Below are 15,921 nucleotides of genomic sequence, written 5' to 3'. Positions count from 1 at the left end.
TGATACTTTGATCTTTGCATTGACCTTATATTAGACAATCACCACAATAGATTATCACTCAACAGTTTCTAGCAAAATGGTTCCAAATTACGGCTAGTTTCTTGATGGATTACGTAAATGGTACACATTACGATTGCCTTCGAAACAGGTCTTAGATTGTAAGTAATCCAAGGGAAAAAAAAGATTGTAAGCTAGTTACAAAATACCAGTATCATCAGAAAGTGTATATGTAAAGTTGGAACTGGATATATATCGTGCTTTGATATACATGGATATAGTGAAACGATCTGGATGCACACTGAAACATCAAGGAAACTCTGATAAATCCCATAATTATTACAGTAAGTCTATGATTGTTAGGACTATAAATATATTACTAGTAGCCCACCCAAACTAAAAACTATAACTATTATACATGTAGATATGGCTTTTGAGAAACTACTACATTTATAAAGCCATTAACATATTATTTATTTTAGTTAATTATAAGTTAAAATTTACAAAATATATAATAAATCTACAAAATTAATTCGATCTATGATAATATGGAAGATCCATAAATCCGACCAATGTTTTTAATAACTGTCCTGGAATCGGAACTGCTATGGCCACCAGTTTCTGGGTCAGCAGTTCAACTATTCAATTAAAATGGATGGTTCATTGCAATTTAAAAAAATAAAATAAAATAAAATAAAATGGCCAAAATTATTGTTTGGGTCAAATGGGTCAATGGTTTGACTGCTCAGGTCAGCGGGTTGTTGATTAAGTCAACGATTTTTGGGAAATGAACGGTTCAGGGGTGAAATGGAGCCAATTGCTTGGACAGTTTCTGGATTGAATGGTCTAACTCACAACCCTCTAGGTCAACGACGGTTCAAAAACCATGAATCCATGAGTATGAGTCCAAGGTAAAATCATATGAGTTATATAGTTATATATTTTAGTTGCTAGTTAAATGCCATATACTTCTTAAAAATTGTTAATGTAAAATACATTAATTTTATATTAATATATTTTCATAAATAATAATATGATATTTATTATAAATTAATAATTTTTAGAAATATATAAAGTTAATATAAAAAAGTATCTTATCACATTAGGATTACAAAGATACATATCATATAATATGCAGTTAATAAAATTTAATTACTAAATAATTGTTATGTTTTTGTTATTTATTTATGTAAATTACCAAAACATATTTTTTGGCATAAATTGTTGATGGATCAATAGATTTGATAGATCAGATCCATCTTATAGTTCTTTCTTACCATGAGAACCATTCAATATATTTTTTATGGTATTTTTTGGATTTCTTTTTCAATTTTATGGGAAGAAATCTATAGAACTTACTAATATAAGCAAAAGCATCGTAGGTCCAACAATAAATCATTATATGCTTGCATTTAAACATTGTAATATGTAGGTATCAAGTAACAAATAAACTCATTCCATACATGCTGGTCGCCATCGTTTGGATCAAGGGGCTTAACATCCCGGCCTGCTATAAGGGGTTAATGTTGTGCCTTTTATCAACTATAGATTTGGGTGATGGCACATAATGGGTTTGTTCTTTGTGCTAGAGGACGGTTCTAGTAGGGATGCAAACGGATTGGATCGGATTTGAATATGGGTTATTCGAATATAATCCGACACTTTTCATGTCAGATCCGATTGGATTTGATAGGACTTAATTTGAATTCAAATCTTATCGGTAAGTCAGATCTTTGGATCTAATACGATCCGATTTGTTTTCTTTAAGAATTAATTAATTTTTAAAAGAAAAATAAAATATTCTAATTTAAATAAAGTAAAAACAAAAATATAAGTATTTTTAATTATTTTCATCATATACATGTTTTTTATAAAAAATAAATAATATAACAAATTTATAAAAATATAATATAAAAAATATATTTATAAATAAATAAATAAATAAATAAATAAATAACATATACATATATGTATTATATATTTATAAATATATAATATATATTAGATCGGATCTTTTCAAATTGGATAGGGGGATCCAAATCCGACGGATTTCTGATCGGATCCTATTATCCGATCCGAAGATCTAAATAGGGGTGATCCGAATTCGACCAAATATTGGATCATGATCCGATCCATTTGCACTCCTAGGTTCGAGTCATCTATTGGAGTGCTAGTGAAAGGTCATGCATGTATCTACTTATAACCAATGTTCAGAGAACTAGGATGGGCATTAATCCAGAGAAGGGAGAGGTTCACAAGTTAGAGGTTCAACTGGGGTCGAACCATAGGTGAAGCTGTGATGATGTGGCATATATATATTACATGTCATATAAATACTATATATAACGTATTTTAGAACTTCTAAATTACTTAAATATGGTGCATGAATGGCAAGTTCCTTAATTTTTAAAGCAAATAACTAGAGTCCAAGTCTCTTCTTAATTTACATTTTCTTTAAAATACATGTGTAATAAAGTAATATGTAAATACAAAGTCATTAATTAATACAAGTTAAGAGATGGAGTAATGGTAATTAAACAATATATGAAAATAAGATATCATCGGTTCAAATCTTATTAAACACATTTTAAAATTTCAATTAGTTAAAGACTTGGTTCATTGATTTTCCTGTTAAAGCAAAAGCAGTTATTGGGGTAAGATTGAACTACCATGGTCCTGGGTCATGATTCAAGAGTTTCTAAACACTGCTTATAACTATAGCTTTTGGCATAATGGTAAAGCGCCTTCTAACAATGGCTTGGAATAAGAGCAATGTCACGGGTTTGAGGCCCCTGGTTAGTGCTGAGGGGAGACTATTGGCCTTAAATGGGTTAGCGTTATACCTTAGGGACTCAAGAGGCTTAACATCCTAGTCGCTATATGGGATTGATGTTGTGCCTTTGCTATCAACTATGGCTCTGGGTGAGATGGTTCAACATGGGTTTAGTCCTTGTGGTAGAGTAGTAGAGTAATAGGTTGAGGGTTAGGTCACTTAGTAGGGTGCTAGTGAAATGACATGTTTGTATCAACTTACAATTATAGCTTTTGGTTTAATGGTAAAGCACCCTCGAACAATGACTTAAGGTTGACCCTATGTGCTTTGATGATAACAAACTCATTGGGGGTATTAATAGTGTACCAAGTATGCAACTAATTTAAGTAAGCTTCATTAAGCCATAATTGTACTAAGCAAATATACTATTAAAGATGAAAAAGTGAAATCATTGTTTGATTCCTAAGTTTTATATTCTCAACACCATCATCAGTCTCTGCAATAAGGACGCTCCAAACAAATCTAAGCATGGAAAGGCTATTACAAGAATTCAAAGGCTTTGGAATTGCTTAAGAAAATTCAATGCTACAACAATTCATCAAGGAGGAAGACTACATTATTTGTGTTTAAAAGTTTCATATCTTTAGGATTTTGATGTAATTAGTTGCTTGAGATGCACTTTCTATGATGCTTAACAAGACCCAAACTCAGTTTATACAACCTTAAAGATAAATGGTTATAATAGGTTTTATTCTTATGCTTTCTTGGACTTAAACAAGTTTTTAGAATCTTAAAAATCAATATTGAAATCCAAAGGAATAGTATCCAAACCTTTAGATAAATATTTCCAAAGTTTTTCAATGTTGGACAGCAATGAGGCATAAATTGCTTGGGCTTTATTGTATAGCACCCAAAAATGTATAGTTAACTAGTTGTGACAATTGGGATATGAAGTGCCTAATTGTGAAGGATAGTTGACTATCCCAAAATGCATAGTTAACTATTTGTGACAACTAAGGCATAGAAATACCTGTCTAAGATGAATAGTCAACTACCCAAAAAATGTATAGTCAACTAACACTAATAGAGTGAGTTTAAACAAGTACTGGTTGATTGAATAGGAGCTAGTCAACCAAAGGAGAAAAAACATTTCCCCCTTTATATAGTAGATGACTACCAAAATTTTATAGTTGACTCATTTGAAGAAATTTGACTAGTTGAAGGCTTAAATGACTATTGCTATGTTTGGTAAGCCTTCTATCATGTTGGAGGAAACTTGAATCATTACTATGTTTGGCTGGTCACTTGCTCTCTAGGCCTCTAAATAGAGGTCATCAACTTTGAATCAAAACTAAGTAAAAAGAAAGAAAAACAACTGAGCTATTAATGTACATAGTCTTTAGTTGTTTTTTTTTTTTTTTTTTTTTTTTTTGTAGAGAGCTAATTAACAAGAGTATTTTATTTTTCTTTGAAGAGATTTCTAAGATTCAATTATTTTTGGAGGTGAGTAAAGCCAAGAAGCTATTAAGCTCATACAATCTCACCTATCTACTGAAAGTCTCTTCTTATGGTTGGGCATCTCAAGATATACTCTTGCAACTGAATAGTTTCTATGTTGTATATTATTATATCTACCTATTTGAGAGGTTTTTGTATCTTACTACTTTGTGCTATATTTGTAACATCATTTGAGTGTAGGGGGTGTTCTAGGTTGAACACCATTTAAGGTTTGGTGGACACTCATAAGTTCTACTATTTAGGTCTTGTTGGCACTCGTAAGTCCAACTATAAGTCATTGTAGGCACCCGGAAGTTCTACTAGTTGTAAAGCTTTTGTTGACACTCAAAAGTCTAGTTGTTTGTTGGTGGAAATCCTTAGAGGGTGTTTGAAGTAGAGGACATAGGTAGGGGTTTATGCCAAACCTCTATAAAAATTTGTGTGCTTCCTCTTTGCTAACTGCTTAAACTTGTATATCTAAGGATCTTGTAGTTGTTACACGTTGTTCATTTTCTTTTGAACTACAAAATATAAATTTCTTGATGTATTGAGTTTCTAACATCACTAACCCTACTAACTGCACTAAATCCTTGTTTTAGTAGTTTGAGTATTTCCTTGTTTACTAACTTTCACCAACTGCTAACTATTTACATTTAACTGCTGCACATTTGCTTTATCATAGATGTTTACGTTCATTGCTTTATTATTGTTTAGTTGCACTATTTATTTTCAACAGTTAACTTGTCCTTAAGATTTTGGTAGCAATTCTTCAACCACTTGAATCTCAAGTTGATTATTCCTTGAGTATTTGGTCCTCTCATAGCTACCAATTTGTGGCTGGTCCATATTCTCTAATTGTTAAACTCGGAACACACTTCTTGTGTAGCTGCCATTTACATTTTAGTTTATTTACTTTTCAACTACTTTTACAATTCTATAGTTATTTTAATTTATTGTTGAATTTTTATTTAACTAGAACACCACTAACATCCTTAGCAATTCATTTATTTCATTGTTACATTACTTTTAGTTACTACATACATACATACATACATACATACATATATATATATATATATATATATATATATATATATATATATATATATATATATATATAAAACTGTTGCAGCCTTTGTGATTACCTTGTTTATTTGATTGAAACTATTGTTCATTGTTCAACAGTAAAATTAATCATATTGAACAATATATTGATTTACTGCTGAATACTGTTAAGTCTTTATTCCACTACAAGTTCATTTGAATCTTCAAGAAGGCTTAACTTCAGATTTGAAGGAAGGTATTTGAACTTGAACTATTCAAAGTTTTAAACTATACCTAATTCACCCTCCTATGGGTAGCCATTAGTTCCAATGGTTGGCACTTGGTTAAGCCTAACTGTATATATAATAGATTAGAACTCTTAGGTGATGTGCCTGGGGAGAGGACGTAGACCAGGAGAGTTGAACCTCTATTTTTTATGTGCTTTGTGTTTTTCCTTTTATTTTTTATCTGTTTGCTACATTGTATTTACTATTTAGCACTTGGAGTCAGCCTCTAGGCAACACCCATGACTTGATAATGGTACTTGATGTTAGAGTGCTTTGCTTTTAATATGTCAATCAATGAGATCCTTCTATAGTTAAATACCTAGGTATATTGGACAGTTGGAGTAGATTGGAGTGGTACTTGTAAGCTTGGGGAGTATGGTTGTGGTCAAGCCTCTTGAGGTTTAGGTGACACTATTGTCAATAAAATCCATGAGAGAGAGAGAGAGAGGCAATGCGAGATCCTTGCTAGAGAGGAGAGAGAAAGAGAGGCAGTGCGAGATCCGTGCTAGAGAAAAGAGAGGGAGAGAGAGAGAGAGAAGTAAATATTGGTGGTTTCAAGAGAGGAGATGTGGGTTTCCCGAATGTGTGATCCCCAAAAGGGTCCTTCTCCATATGAGTATGGAGAGGCTTATTTATAACAAGTTGAAGTTTCTAGGATTCTAGAAACTTCTTAATATGTTATTCTTTTACCGATTTTACCCTTTTATCATATTACAAAAGGTTCCTTCCCTTGAATTGATGCACATTTACTTAATTAATTAGCTTGAATCGGCTCGTTCTAAATCAAGTTAATTGACCCTAGTAGCTGACCTAAGAGGGGGTGAGTTGGGTAGTTGGAAAGCTTTCCCCCTTTGGACCTAAGGCTTTCTACAAAAAAAGTATGCAATGTGAAGGTCGTTATGTGCTTGTGAATGCAATAACCAAACAAATAAGGATTGCAAGAAAGAGTACAGTGGTTTGTGGAGCTACAATAATGAAAAGAAAAAAATTTTATGACTGTGTAGGGGCATTGAGATACAATGCAGCTGGGTGAAGAGGACCACTAATTCTTTTGCAGATGGGTTGGCCAAGCAAGGGGTGAATAGGGAGTCTATCTTTTGGGTTAATTTTTATTTTCCTTTCATTGTAATTTGTTGATGGGGAGCTAAGAATTTTTATCTCCCCCTTATTGTATCTAAAGCTTCACAAATTTTCTCTTAATTAATAAAGTTTCTGTTATTAATAAAAAAAATAAAATAAAATAAGGATCGCAAGAAAGATAAAGCACATTGAAGATTTTTCGAGAGCTTTGGCCAACCCCGGTCTATGTCCTCTACTCAGGACCCTTCTTGAGACTTCTAATATTACAAACTGACTGAGCGCAACGGTGTTAGTCAAATGACTCAAACCAGTATAACTTGGTAAAGCTTCCGAGTGCCTGCTATACCTAGATAGACTTTTCTGGTGTTGTCCCTACCTTAACTTGGTGTTCTCAACCTTGAATACCCATAGATTGAAAATGATATATCAATAAAGCATAGATACAAATGAAAGCACCTAATTAGTCAAATATGAACAAGTACAAGCATACTAATATCAACAACAAAAGAAACAATACAATAATAATCTCAACATATGAAGAGGTTCTCAAACCATTGTAGAAACAAGGGCTACTCGATTTTTCTCACATAAACTAATTAAATCATAGAAAACTCTTCTCTTTCTCTTCTCTTTTGCCAAACTCTTGGTCATAAACAATGTTTTTAATATAGTAGATGTAATGCAAATTAAGTTCATGCTCTTCTTCAACCCTCAAACATCATTTTCCAGATGTTGAGACTTTATGACTGTTAGAGATCAGTTGGTTTAGCTACCAACCATTATTGGCAAAGTTCAAAACTTAGCCCCAACATATAGAAGGCTAAAAGAAGTAACTAGCCTCTTAGCCTTTAAATGGTCTCATGATTGATAATCAACTAATAAATTTTGTTAGTTGACTACTAATCGAAAGATGGAATCTTTTTTCTTTATTAGTTAATTAACCTACATCTGTTAGATGACTAATCACTTGGTCCCAATTATCGGCTATCGAAAGCGGTTGACTCATCAAAATTAGTAGTCGATTCATGAATAGTGAAACTACATTTCATGCCTCGGCTATCAAAGGCAGTTAACTCATCAGGATGAGTAGTCAACTCATCAACATTAACTTAATACATGCATTAGCTATCAAGGGTAGTCGACTCATCATTTTGGGTGTTCAATTTACTGTTCAAAACCTTGGAACCTTGACCAGAATTATCCCATTGGTCCAGAAATTTATTCGTTAGGCTTCCAAAGAGAGATTAACAAAGTTTTAGGTTTAGGAGTAACTAAGAACCTATTCTAACCATTATAGTCTCTAAGGTTCATGTTTACTGAGATTGATCGACCACTGAGCTTATTGTGTGTATCCCAAGCTACTGACTTAACATAACACAATGAAAACTTCTTTGGACTTGAATCATGTTCTTCTTCTTCTTTCAACTTAGGTAGCTAGACTTCTTTTTTGGAGAAATTCATCAATGAAAGACAACCACTCAATGCTTTTATACTACTTTGCTTCATCTAACATTTGTTGATCATTTTCGTCTCAGTGGAAGCAGCTGTAAACTTAGCACAAATCATTAGTACTCTTAATAAGCTTGTTATCATCAAAATGCATAGGATTAATAGGGTGTATTTTGATTCAATCGGGCTTATGCATTTATATAAATCCATTTTCCACATTAGTCCCCTGCTTAATGATGGGGAGAGCCCTTCATTAAGCAAAAAAAAAAAAAAAAACGAGTTAAGTGATTTAACTATTGTACTTCAACCATTAGAAACCATTTTGGGAGTGGAATTGAAGAATCAAAGCTGTCAAAATCAATTTTATGTATTGAAATTGTTTCTTAGGAATTTTCAAGGAAGATTAACCCCCAAGACTTTGAAGAGATTTTCAAAAAAATCAACCCCCAAATGTTTGAAGAATGTTTAGAAAGATTAGCATCTAAAGTTCTGAAAAGATTTTAGAAAAAATAGCCTCCAAAATTATGAAGAGATTTTAGAAAAATTAACCCTCAATGTTTTTGAAGAAATTTTAGAAAGATTAGCTTTCAAAATTCTAAAGAAATTTTAGAGAGATTCTGGAAGGAGGTTAAGTTTTTTAGGAAGCAAGGTTGAATTTGCGAGATCCAATTCCCAAAGTAGTGTTGTTTTAGGAGCGAGGTCAAGATGATATATAGGAGGCTTTTAGGGGCGGTATTAAAACAACAGGGTGATGGAGTGAGGCATGAGGCATGGTTACAGAGCAAGATCATGAGGCAATAACGTAGTGAGGTCATGATGTTGACTTTACAAATTTGAATTCTTTTGTGATCGAGCTAAACAGATTTGTTTTACGTATTCAAGATTTTGTAGGTCTTGACGGCACTCCCTAAATTTGATCTATTTGCAAGCCCTATGATTCGTGTTTTTTTTTTTTTTTCTTCTGAAATGAGTTTGTCGCATGATAGAATGAAGTTTGGGTTTGATTTCATCATTTATTACTGCTTTACTTGAAACCATCCACTAAGGGGATTAGTAGAGTCAACCCCTAGGGTTTTGAAAGAGAACAACCCCCAAAGATGAGATCAAATCAGCCCCCCACAAGATTGTCCCCCACAACGTCCCTACAGTACATCCTCGCCATGTATTGGAAACATTTCCCGATGATGATATCAGAAATGATGATGTCATCATCAGGAGATATTCCCAATACACGTTGGGGATGTACTGTAGGACGTTGTGGGGGGCTGATTTTACTCCCAAGGGATTAATAGCCAATAACTACAAAAATATGATATCGATATAAGTGTCTTGAATATGTGAGGCATATATTATCATAAGCATGAGCAGAAGTGATTTTGTGTGTAGGGCAAGTAATTTTGAGCAAATCCTTAAGCTCAGTTTGGAAGGAGTACAAATACAAATATATGCAAAATAATATAAAATACAAGGTTTTGCACTCTACAAATTTGTATTTGTATTCCTTCCAAATTGAGCCTTACGGAACTTAAGCGTGTGGCATGAATTTGATTTTGCAAAGTTAGCACTTAAAACGTGGATATATGTGTTAGACAGTTGTATGCCCTTAGCTCCAATCGGAATGATGTATATTATGAATTTATTGTAAATGAATAAAGTGCACATTTGATTCATGTTCCTGTGGTGTGTTTCTGTGTAATTCCCTTAAACTAGATACTTATGGGACTCGTGTTAGTTTAGAATGTTCACATCCGTTGGATAAGTCTAGGGAGATTTATCCTGTCAAGGCTTACACTGGTGTGCTGCCAAATGTTGGGGTGGCTTGTCTCAGCCGCCAGGGTGAGATCCAAGGCATATGCAGTGTAGGATTAATTGAATCTTTGAACCAGACCAGATTTCTAGTATTGCCTTGGACTTTGGAGATTGATGGGCAAAACTGGAAAGTTACACCTGACCCCTAGACTCGATTATGATATTACACTAGGTGTCAGATTGGACTGTCTTTGATATGTCAATTAGTGAGATCCTTAGCAGGGGTCAAAACCTGGGTATGTTGGGACAGTCTGAGAATTCATCTGAGTGGGTGATCATAGTGACAGGATCAGCCCCTTTGTCGGACAAAGGTAATGATCGGGGATGCACTCTCTCTGATGGAAACCAAGACTGCCGGCAGTCGATTTCAATCGTTGAGATTTGTTTTGCAAAATATATTTTATATGAGATATAAAAGTATATATATTACGGTTTCTAAACGTTTGCAAAAGGTTTTAATTCCTGGGATCCATGTGAGTAGAGAGTGCAACACTGTTCCTTGCAGCCAAGGGAGAGGTCCTCTCTTGTCGGGCAGTGTTTGATCATTATGGGTTGAGAGGTTAAGTGTAAGACCATTGAGGGTAATATCTGATGGGTTAATCTTTCATCTGCCCACTGTCCCTGGGTGTTACAAGGTGGCTTGGCCCAGGGACTACTTAGGGTAAGTGTTGGGCCCATAGAGCCCATGTGATGGGTTTTCAGGGGGTGCATTGTCCATAACAGTGTATTCGGCCAGGCCTTGTAACAAAGGTTGGGCTGAACCCATGTGGCTGATGTGTAGATCAATGTTTGGGTCCCACGCCATACAAGGAAGCCCAACTGGGCAGCAGTTTGGAAGGCTAAGTGAGCACATAACCTTATTGGGCCTAAAACCCATTTCGAACTGGGTTGATTTGATCAATTAATTAAGGGGCGAATTCTGAGATTGGATTAGCAGATAGAATTGGGTCTCGACCCTGTCCACTCAGAGAGTCCAAATCTAAATGTGATTCAGATCTGGAAACCTCCTAATGAGATTAGGAGAAGGCTGATCTAATCTGCAGATAAGATAAGGGTTTACCCTTATCACTTAATGGGAATTCTGATCCAAATATGATTTGGATCAGCAACTCCTAATGGGATTAGGAACTGATCCCTTTAAGGTTATAAAAGGAGGAGGGGGCGACAACCTTTTGACACTTCACATCCTGTCTTCAGAGCTGAAATCACAAAAGAGAGAATTCAGCATTACTGCGCTAAATCTCTCTTGCTGCCGCCATATTTGCCAGTTCGATCTCCTGTTCTCAGTGGGAGTGATCAAGATCAGATCTTTGTAGAAGGACTGATTGGAAGTAGTGCTCACGTGCCATCCAGCTGATTCTTGCGAAGAATCTAGTTCTTGTGAAGAACGCTGTCGATTCTACTCCATCCTACACTGCGCCATCTTCAGTGGGAGCAGTTTTTGGTTCCTTCCTTGGGCGTGAACACCTCCATTGGGAGATATTATTTTTCTGTATCAGGTATATCCCTCTCCTACTGTTTTTTGTTTAGTTCTTGGTTCAAGATTGATCCTTGAAAAATATGTTTTTTATAAAATAGGGAATACGATTCCCACTAGGATGGAGATAAATTTTTGAAATTCGCCTATTCTATTCCGCAAGATTCGGGCATCCATATGATGGATATCTCATCCCTTCAATATGTATACTTGAATCTATGAGTTCAAAATTGCTATCACAAGTATGAACTCAGAGATTCAAGTATACATATATCCACGTATTAAGTACTAGCTTTGCAAGATCGAACTATGTCATTCCAAAGAAAAAGTATCAATTACTAGTATGTACTCATAAAAGATAATATAACTTATGGTTATGAATCATGTAAGCATGTGTATAGAAACTTATGAGCATTTGAACATGAGATTTAAGTGTATGAATTGTTAAGTGCTAAGTATGTATGATCATGAGATTTAAGTATCTAGATGCATGAAATATGAATTTGTTGTGCCTAGTGAGACCAGGTCTTGAGAGAGATGCCTGGGAAGACCAGGGTTTTGAAAGAGGAACTTGGGGAGATGCACTTTATAAGCTTAAAATCAACCAATCTTGATTAACTTAATCTTAGAAACCAATGGCTAGTAGTAGGTCTAATTCTTAGGTGTTCCTAGGCTCCAAAAGTAATTAATCTAAGATTATAGCCCTAAAGAAACCATTTTTGGACCCTTGGAATGGAAATCTATGAGGGGGCATTCGATGAGTCTTTTTGTGTGGTCTTTTGGGATTATCAAAGCTTGAAAGACTAAAATTTGGTTTTTCTCCACTTGGCAATGAATGCTAGGAAGCTAGAGAGATCTATCTATGCCCTTAAAAGCTCACAGAAGTCCAAAATGGCCAAAAAATCTAAGAACTTCATTTGAAGTTTTTCGTCTTTCTGCACCTAAAATCTTTTATTTAACAGCTATGTAGGCCATGGTAAACAAGGATACTTACTAAACTGTCTAGATATTTAAAGGCAAGACCCCAAAAGCTCATTAGATCTTTTTGCCATCAAACATTGTTGGAAGATCATTCCAAAAAGACTTGTCAAACAATACCTAAGTTTCTAATTTTGTGAATAGTGGGTAATTGACTATGTAGACACTATTCAGTAGTCAATTGCCCATAAACCGATAATTGATTATCCTTAACAGTCGAGGCCAGAATTGAATAAACACTATTCAGTAGTTGACTATAATATATCATGAGCCAATCATGTCTCACATCCGAGACTGGGATAAGTAGCTAATCGACTATCAAGAGAGAAGTCGAATAGTATTATAGAAAAGTTTGACTGTTTGAAGGCATAACGGTCATCATCTTTTGTGGTATATCTTCTGTCTTATTGAGAATTTAATCTGAACATTTCTTAGAATGGATTAATAACGGATTTCAAATAGTCATATTCTCTCTACCACTATAAATCAATGGTTTTTGACTTGAGAGCAACAAAAAATCAATCGGTGAGAAAACTATTATTTGAAAGAGAGCATTTCTGAGCAAGAGTTTCATTTAGAACACGATATTATTGAGCTTTATCCGTTCTATAGTGAGAAAAATTGAGTTACCTTTTGACTTAATTGTTTCTCACTGAGATTTCCTAAATCTCTTCAAGAATTCGAACTTTGAACCTGTAGTTATTATGTATATTTTCACATTAATATAGTTTACTTCATATTTGTGATTATCAACATGTTTTAAAGGCATTTGTTGGATACTTGGATTTGTGCTTACATTGTTATATATGTTATATTAGAGGTGTTCAACCATTGTATGTTTAGTAGGAACCCATAAACCTACTGTTCAGATTTGGCTGACACCTAGAAGTTCAACTGATTTTAGTCTTGTAGGCACCCGAAAGCCCATTCAGTTTTAATGTTTTACATTTCTACAAACATTTATATTACTTGCTTATGTTTATTTGATTGTTTTGCAATCATTTATAGCATGCTTTTGTTTATTTGATTGTTCTATAATCATTTATCTAGAAAAGATGTATTTTCGTATGTGCTTTTTCAATTCTCTTTTAGGAGCGTAAAATCTTGGTTGCAATTGTAGAACTTAGTGCTAAAATAGAATGTCATTCCAAAAATAATCAATGATGCAGTCAATTAAACAGATAAAGCAAGTTTAGTGTCGAGTGTCTAACACATTTTCTTCACTTAACCTCGAAAATAGTCATAAAAAACACTGTTTTAGCAAATCTTGATAAATGATCTTTTTTATTTATGTTTCCTAATGCTCTAGATAATCAATGGATTGTTCTCTACTGACAACAGAAAATGTTAAAGTTGGTAGATGTGACATGCGACTTTAGCTCGAAACATCTTTGAATGGGGGCAAGCCCCAATTGCTTGGGTTGAAATCAGACAATGAACTTAGAACTTCATCAGCAGCTTCATGAAAAGAACTATCCAATCTTGGATCTGGGACCATAACTACATACCTGCATGCCAAATGCAATAGTTGGAAAGCCAAGATTTACATAAAAAATACCGATGAAAAAGTTAGGGCTGTTCATAACAAGACCCAAACCGACCAAATCGATCAATCCGGTCCGATCCAACCCGAGTTGGTCGGTTTTTCTTCAACACCGGTCAGTTTCGGTTTACAAAAAAAATAAACCGATATATTATATATATATATATCTGATATATTTCAGTTTTACTATATATATATATATTTCTATATCAGCTTTATTTCAGAAATATACATATTATATATAAAATTTCTGATATATAAAATATCAATTTTAATCCATCAAATCATTTTTAATTTCCAGGCATCCAGCCTTTCTTTTCTTAGACTTGAATCCTTTACGTTCACACCGAAAGAATCATTCACAAAACCAACCCAAACCGATTCAAATCGACCAGGTCGGTTTTACTTAGTACTGGGTCGGTTTCGGTTTCATTTCTAGGTAAACCGACCAGGTCGGATCGGTTGGAAAAACACCAGTAAATCGATCCAACCCGACCCGAGAACAGCCCTAGAAAAAGTAACAGAAAAGTTTTCTTCTTAGGAATAATACAATTTTTTTTATCATTTGGGAATAATGCAATTTTTAGAGTTAGGAGATTGTAACTTCATTGATGTAATACATTGGAAGTGAAAATCAGAAAAAAGCTATTACTTCCACGAAGGATATCTACTTGAATAAGTTCAGAGAATTTTGATAAAAACCCTAAAGCATTTCAGGTAATCGAATTCTAAAGGATAAGTTCTCAACCATACTTCAACACTAATGCATATAAGCACAAATATTTGGGGTACAAAGATGAAGAACAAACATAAAGGCACACAAGTTTGGAAAGCAAAACCAAGTTGATATGGGAATGGATAAAACAGAATAAAGTAGTTGGGAAAATTACCTACAAGGTCATTACGGTATAAGAGTATTAGGGAAGCCCCTGTAATATTTTCCTTCAAAGGTTTAACCCATTAAAATATTTGCTTTAAATGGTAAAACTACACAGGCAAACAACACCCATTGTTTTTTCTGCTCAAACAAACAAATTTACATAAATCTACCAAAACATTTCTGTACTTAAATTTTAAAAATTGGATCTTTTCTCTGAAAGTAAGCCCCTACTTGGGAACACTTAAAATAAGTACTTATTCATGTTTGGCAAAAAAGCCCAGAATAAGTGAAACACTTAAAAAATAAGCCAGAATTGGGTGGCTTTTTTTTAAGTGCTTATTCAATAAGTACTAATTTCTTTTTTTGGGACAAGACTGTCCCCAATGTTTTGTTCATTTTGCAGGAACCGTCCCTATCTTCAAAAGAAGATCACTATTCACCTCCTTCTCTTCTAGTGGAGAACCAAACCAAAAGTGGTGATCAAGCACCCTTCCATAGTACCACCACCACCACTCTCTCTCTCTCTCTCTCTCTCTTCTCTTCTCTCCTATTCCTTCCTCCACCATCGTAAATAGTCTTTTCAAACCATCACCACCTCTCCCTCCTTTTATTTATTTTTTTTAATTCTCTTTATTTTCTTCTTCTTCTTCTTCTTCTTCTTCTCTCTCTCTCTCTCTCTCTCTCTCTCTCTCTCTCTCTCTCTTCTTTACTTCTTTCTTTCCTCCTCCCTTTGTCTCTTTACCGTTGCTGCAGTGAATGTGGAAACAGGTTCAATTATGGGACAAGTATTTATTTAATTTTTTATATGTCTTTGTATGTATCCAATATATGGTTATTGTAAAGTTAGGGCTGTAATTGTTATTTCTGCAAAATACAAGTATTTATGGGATAAGTGACTCAAAAAACAGTGCAACAGCAATAAGTACTTAAAATAAGTGGTTTGATAAAAGACCTCCCAAACACTAAGTACTTAAAAATAAATCCAAACAACTTATTTGCCAAACATACCTTAAATTGGTTTGTGAAGCAGAATTTCAAAGAAATGATAGGAAGATGATCCAACTTATGACATATACTTTTTTTTATCAATAACAAGTTAACTTTATT

At 34.1% G+C, this 15,921-nt stretch overlaps 1 protein-coding gene across 1 annotated transcript in view; it reads right to left on the bottom strand.

Annotated features, from left to right (window-relative positions):
* Positions 1-13,514: 13,514 nt before the first annotated feature.
* Positions 13,515-15,921, bottom strand: part of GS1 (Haloacid dehalogenase-like hydrolase (HAD) superfamily protein) — a 28,543-nt gene continuing 26,136 nt past the window's right edge. The window contains exon 6 of the mRNA XM_010261625.3: positions 13,515-13,899. Coding sequence (XP_010259927.1) covers positions 13,767-13,899 — 133 coding nt within the window. The 3' untranslated portion in view covers positions 13,515-13,766. The remainder of the gene's footprint in view (positions 13,900-15,921) is intronic.

This window comes from Nelumbo nucifera, chromosome 2 (genome assembly GCF_055504915.1).
Source record: "Nelumbo nucifera cultivar China Antique chromosome 2, China Antique-T2T, whole genome shotgun sequence".
Taxonomy (NCBI): domain Eukaryota; kingdom Viridiplantae; phylum Streptophyta; class Magnoliopsida; order Proteales; family Nelumbonaceae; genus Nelumbo; species Nelumbo nucifera.
This window is presented reverse-complemented; position numbering and strand designations above follow the sequence as displayed.